This window comes from Monopterus albus, unplaced genomic scaffold, assembly GCF_001952655.1.
Source record: "Monopterus albus unplaced genomic scaffold, M_albus_1.0 scaffold281.1, whole genome shotgun sequence".
In the NCBI taxonomy this organism is placed as follows: Eukaryota; Metazoa; Chordata; class Actinopteri; order Synbranchiformes; family Synbranchidae; genus Monopterus; species Monopterus albus.
In genome coordinates, this window is record NW_018128161.1 from 405496 (window position 1) to 411771 (window position 6276).

The 6276-nt window shown below is 40.7% G+C and overlaps 1 protein-coding gene across 4 annotated transcripts in view; it reads left to right on the forward strand.

The window, feature by feature from the left end:
- Window positions 1–6276, forward strand: part of prpf4 (pre-mRNA splicing tri-snRNP complex factor PRPF4) — a 17138-nt gene that overhangs the window by 6590 nt on the left and 4272 nt on the right. For 3 of the 4 annotated variants that reach the window (XM_020622488.1, XM_020622487.1, XM_020622486.1), the window contains exons 5-13: window positions 281–360; window positions 1170–1263; window positions 1539–1633; window positions 1948–2006; window positions 4242–4365; window positions 4475–4564; window positions 4659–4781; window positions 5006–5113; window positions 5517–5635. In XM_020622488.1, the coding sequence (XP_020478144.1) occupies window positions 281–360; window positions 1170–1263; window positions 1539–1633; window positions 1948–2006; window positions 4242–4365; window positions 4475–4564; window positions 4659–4781; window positions 5006–5113; window positions 5517–5635 (892 nt within the window). Of the gene's footprint in view, window positions 1–280; window positions 361–1169; window positions 1264–1538; window positions 1634–1947; window positions 2007–4241; window positions 4366–4474; window positions 4565–4658; window positions 4782–5005; window positions 5149–5516; window positions 5636–6276 lie in introns of all 4 variants that reach the window. The other variant, XM_020622489.1, reaches the window with a different exon arrangement.

Sequence of the window (6276 nt, forward strand, 5' to 3'; positions counted from 1 at the left end):
GAAGAGAAACTCAGAGCATCATGGGGCCCCCCAGCAGCCTAGGCCTATAGCAGCATAGCTAAGGGAAGGCTCAGGGTCACCTGATCCAGCCCTATCATAAAGTTCTGTTTGTCACAGAGCTTTTTTTTCCCCCCTTAACCCAAAAATCTGTGAAAAAATCCCACTGGCTTTTAGTGGAGGGAGCCAGGGTACTGCTAACTCCCGGGTTGGCCTAAAGAAATATGAAATCCCTGTGTCACTTTTTAAAAGTCAAACTGAAACTCTTTCTGACCAATCACAGTGCCAGCAGACATGGTATCACGAAGGCTCCGCCTCCCTGAAGGATGCCCGGCTCTGGTTGGCCAAATACTCTCTGCCACGGTAAGTTGGCAACAAACTGACCAATTAAAATCATGTTTACTGGCCAGGTGTGTTGGACACGCAAGGAATTTGACTGTGGTTCAAGAAGAGGACTCTCTCTGTGCATCTGACAGCATACATTTCCCATCAGCCAGCAGCTTGGAGTTCAAGTCAGAGTCGGTTGTTGTATTTATGGTGTGTGTCACTTTATTAAGTTTAGATATTTTTCTCAGATGAGAATGTAACCATGCCACTATATGGTCAGTTTGTAAAAATTTTGTCTGATGGTAAATTCACTGTTTTCAAAGATGTGAGGTCTTCTCAGCAGCTAACAGCCTGGGCTTTCAGTTGGTGTTCATGGTCATCATCCTGTATAGAGCAGACTTTTATACTGGTTTTGACTCGAATGGCTCAGATTTTATATATGATTTAGTTCCCTGTGGAGAATAACTTTAAGAAGTAGAAGCAAATTGTGTTACGTACATACATGAGTTTGGACAACACTGTAAGTCAGTTCTTAGCAGCACTGCCCTCCTGCAGATATCACAGCTAAACGTCTTTTGATACTAGATTTAGGAATTATCAGCCACTCTTCCTGCAGATCACGTCATGATTTTGTTGAAGATCAAGTTTAGTATCAGAGTGTAAATCTGAATTTATTGTTGATTATTGAGTGTTCATTTTATAGGCAGTAGTGACTGAGGAGTGATTTCAGACACAGCCATAGGGTTCGGGTTGTAAAGAGAGAGGACAAATTTCACAGAAATCTGAAATATAAGAACAATCTAACTGGCTGCGACTTCAAGCTCCTGCTGTGATTGGTTGATCAGGGCAATGAGGCGTCTGGAGGCTGCACGTTCTCAGAGGGATGTTGCCGAGGCAACCAGGACGATCCGGCAACAAGAGCTGCACAAGAGCCTGAGGGTGAGATTACTTTTATTACTTTTTACCACTGGTTGTTGGTTTGTTCACAGCACAACTCAAAAAGTAATAAGTGGATTTTGCTGCATTGTTTTGGAGAGGCAGGGTACCACCCACGGAACAGTCCATTTGATTTTTGAGTATTGGAAACATCATTTGTTTTGTCCAGATGCTCATAAAACATTTATATAATAAAACAAGTAAAATGCTCATTTTGTTTGAGGGGTACAAGCCCTGTCAGCCTGATGTCTATCAGCCCTCTTCATCATCTTCTTCAGAACCTGAACAACTTCTGCAGCCAGATTGGGGATGATCGACCAATCAGCTTCTGCCACTTCAGCCCTGACTCTAAAATGCTGGCCACGGCCTCCTGGTAACACACCTAACCCTAACCCTTTAGATTAGATTCAACTGTATTGTTATTACACTTGTACAAGTACAGTTTAGCATCAGAAGCACAATAACAGCAGTGCAGAGTGAGCAGTATCTACAGTATATACAGTCAGTACTGATTTATCTATAGATATGTAGCATTAGCATATAGCTCATTACCATGAGAACAACTGGCACCAGAATTCGAATAAAGCATTAATGTCTCGAGCCACAGAAGGGTATTAGTCTTTAGATTACTGTTAACCTGTTCCTGTCATGGTGCAGCTAATGCTAATGTGCTGTCCTCCCCGACAGGAGTGGTCTGTGTAAGCTGTGGTCCGTCCCCGACTGCAACCTGATTCGTACACTGAGAGGTGGGCTGAGCTTTACACAATAACTTATTTTAATTATCCAAGGTTATATATTAGAATGTTACTGTATCTGTTTTATAAAAATTGGTCTTTTGTTGTAATAGTTTTATCATAATTCAAGTATAAGTGGCTTTTAATGGAGATACATGTTGCTAATTGAGTCAGCTTGCAGACTCTGGTGATGTTCTCACTACACTGCTGAACAGATCCAAGATCAAATGAGTAATCCTGGATTTTACTGTCAGCCCTGGTTATCTGGATTTTCAGTTCTTTGACCCCCACCTGCGCTGTGGATTAGAAATCCATTACCTGAGATAAGCGTGTGCTCTTCAGTAACTATGCATTTGTATATATTTCCCAGAAATTTCCCCACTGTGGGATCAATAAAGTACCTACTCTATATTTCCTGCATTTCCGCTGTGGAAGCACCCCATACTTCCCTTAACCATCACAGAGCATAGCCTCCGGGGTTGACGCCAACCGCCCTGCATTGTTTTTCCACAGTGTTTACTTTCTGTTGGTCTCGGTTTAGTTATAACTCTGCTACAGCAGAGAGGTGGAGAGATGGAGGTACAAAGACAAACTAAATGCATACGTATCCCATTTAAATCCTTTTGTGGCCACAACTGCTTGTCCATTGCTTTGATACGATGGTGTGATTTGTATAATCTGTGCATTATGTTCAGAGCAAGTACAGCACAACCTGGGCTCAGCACAAACTGGTGTCACTGCCATGTCTTACCCTGAACCCTGCTGACATTATTTTTACAATTTGTCTCTACAGCTTTGTCTCAATATTCAAGTGAAAAGCCAAAAGTCTGGCAACACTTGCAGGGTTCGGAGTAACGTTAATGCATAGGTAAAAGACCAAGGTGTTTTGGCACTAAGCCTTCATCAGGGATCTGTCAAACACACAAGAAGTTCCATAAATTGGACAGAAGTACAGAAATTTTTTTTCAGAAACGGCAAACACACAAACTCATACATGTGGGCCAATAAAAAAACGTGCACATTAATAAATTAAGTTTATGGTCATAAATCACATTCAAGACAAAAGGTCGCCCATGAGCACAAAAAAAACAAACCCCACTACAAGAGCTCATTGATTGATTGAAAAAGCTTCATTCATACCTCCTGGAGATTAATTTCCAAAGTCAAAAATCCAGAATGCTTCTCTTTAAAAAAAAAAAAAAAAAAAGTGTGTGTTGTGATGTTTCTGCTTGAGAAAAGTTCGACCTCCATTTTATTTGTTTTTGAAGATTTTAAATTGCAGTTTTGCTGTTCATACTTTAATTATGCCCTTGATGAAATTGACTTTCTTGATATACATGCGTCAGCAAAGATGGTTCTTTCCTCTTCCCTCTGTGTAAGACCCACACATCACAACACATTCATGCTCAAATGTTCCATCCCGCTTCGCTTAAAAAAAGTTTACCTGTGTGTCAGCTCATTAGATTGAAAAGGATATGTGTTGTCTCTGAATAGAGTAAAAGCAAACAAGACGTCTTGTCAAAGTTGAGAGAAAGTAATGATTGAGAACATTGGCTTGTAAATACAGTAAACAAAGTGGACGCAAAAAGTCATGAACTTAGTTGCAAACTCAAATTTAAGACCACACCACATCTTGTTTACTGTACCACATATACCCATAAAACAAAAAACACATCCCTAGCCAATATAAAAAACTGCAGGTTGTGAGAAGCCTCACGCCAGTGCACGGCTCCTCTTCGTCTTCCCTTAATATGAGGTGCTAACAGTCCATCGCAGTAAATTATTCCCTGCAGACTGAACGGGTTGGGATGGGCCACAGGGTCCTGTCAGTCTCCCGGGCCTAGTTTCTCTAAACTCATATCCGATTATAATCGCTCCAGTGTCAGGGAATCACTTCCTACTCAGAGACTCTGAGAGTTTCTGTTGTTTACATTGAATAAGCCTGAAAACTATCCTGCTCCCGATTAGGTTTGAGATTATGGACATGTTGCTATGACAACAAGTCCTACCAGACTTTGGAAGAACAACAGATCTGGGGTCATGTGAAACTGTTGACAAAGTTATGGACTAACCTGTGAATCAATTTACAAAGAGCAGGCCCCTTTAATGGAAAATCATCATCAGACAGTTCTCTATATAAATGATGCTAAATGTAGAAGGTTTCTGGTTTAATAAGGATTTTGCCAATTTAACTTGAACATGTCCTTTATAACTGAGACTCTGCCCTTGCTTTGTGATTGGTTGAAGGACACAACACCAATGTGGGCGCGGTTGTGTTCCGCCCACAGGTCGGTCTCTCTCTCGACCAGTCAGATGTCAGTTTGGCGTCGTGTGCTGCCGACGGGTCTGTCAAGTTATGGAACCTAGAGAGGTAGGACACAAGCAAGCAAGTAGACAAGGGCATAAGGACCCAAAGAACTGAAAAATAATAAATTGTTCCCCCCCCTTTAATGAATATATATTGTCTGTGGTTACCATAGTGATGAACCAGTGGCGGACATTGAGGGTCACAGTGAGCGTGTGTCCCGGGTGTCATGGCATCCTTCTGGGAGGTTCCTGGGAACAACTTGGTAAGATGGTTTTATGCTGTCAGCATCAGAGTGTTTCTGTCCACTAGTACACACACACACAGTATTAATACAGCATATGTGTACCTGTCTGTAGTTACGATAACTCATGGCGTCTGTGGGACCTGGAGGTTCAGGAGGAAATCCTCCATCAGGAAGGTCACAGTAAAGGAGTCCATGACCTGCACTTTCACCCTGATGGATCCCTGGCTGCTACTGGGTACTCTGTACTACACTGTGGTTTTGCAGTATCTGACAGTAGTACTAGTACTACTGTAACATGTTTGAATGTATTTCTCTGTCTATGCTTATGCTTTATTTTTATTCCTATAATTGGAGTCTAATCAAACTAATTTAATTAAATTCTTTTTCTCTGTCACCCTGCTTCCTGACTGGACCAATCATCTCTTTGTCACCCCGCCCCTTGGACTATCATCCAATCAGGGGACTGGATGCGTTTGGCAGGGTATGGGACCTGCGGACGGGACGTTGCGTTGTCTTCCTGGAGGGACACCTCAAGGAGATTTACAGCCTACACTTCTCCCCCAATGGGTCAGCAAATCAGAGTAGAGCTAAAAACGGAGCAAGTGAGCAATGTAAAAAAAACAGCCAGTCAGTGAGCAGAATAACCAAACGGCCAATGAGAGATGAGCAGGTTGAAAGAAAAATAGAGATGAAAAACTTAAACAGAATTTAATATTTTCAGAAACAAAATCAAATAAAATATTTTAAAATGGTTCTTACTTTTTTGTATTTTTCCCCATTTCTGACAGAAAATCCCACAAAAAGGATAAATCTTAAGTGTTCCTCGCTTTACCAAGATTCTTTTAATTTTTTCATATAAGCAAATGATTCAGTTTGAACAGGAAAATAAAATTAACATTATATTTCATTTGATATAACAAGATGATTCTGAATGTTCTACATATTAAATTTTGTTTTTCTCTGTTCTTAGGTATCACCTGGCAACAGGAAGTGGTGATAACACCTGCAAGGTTTGGGAGCTGCGAAACAGGAAATGTCTGTACACAGTCCCTGCCCACCAGAACCTGCTGTCGGCTGTCCGCTTCCAACGTAAATGCACACCTTTATTTTTCAAACATAAACACACTCTTATTTTCCAACATTTACAGTGCCTTGCGAAAGTATTCGGCCCCCTTGAACTTTGCGACCTTTTGCCACATTTCAGGCTTCAAACATAAAGATATAAAACTGTAATTTTTTGTGAAGAATCAACAACAAGTGGGACACAATCATGAAGTGGAACGAAATTTATTGGATATTTCAAACTTTTCTAACAAATAAAAAACTGAAAAATTGGGCGTGCAAAATTATTCAAATCCACATAAGGGATGACGGCAACATTCATAGATCCTGGAATGCACAATGAGGGGCAATGTTCATTCCTATTACAGAGGCCCACTGAAATTTTTTTGAGGAAAAGCTGTGTTAGACTGCATATTGTTTATAGTAAAGTATTTTTATATACAAATATAAAAATGAAAATGTTTCTGGAGTGGGACTTTAATTAATTATAGAAGTTGTGCAGAAGCTGCCCATAGCTCTACACAGTGATCCATGTGTGTACTGTATGTGTTTCTATGCTGCTCCAAATGAGTCTGTTCTGGTTCAACTTGTCTTATTAAATGAGCTTAAAAATAAAGTGACACCTTAGTTATAAAACACTGAGCAGGCTGTAACACACAAGAGTGTGT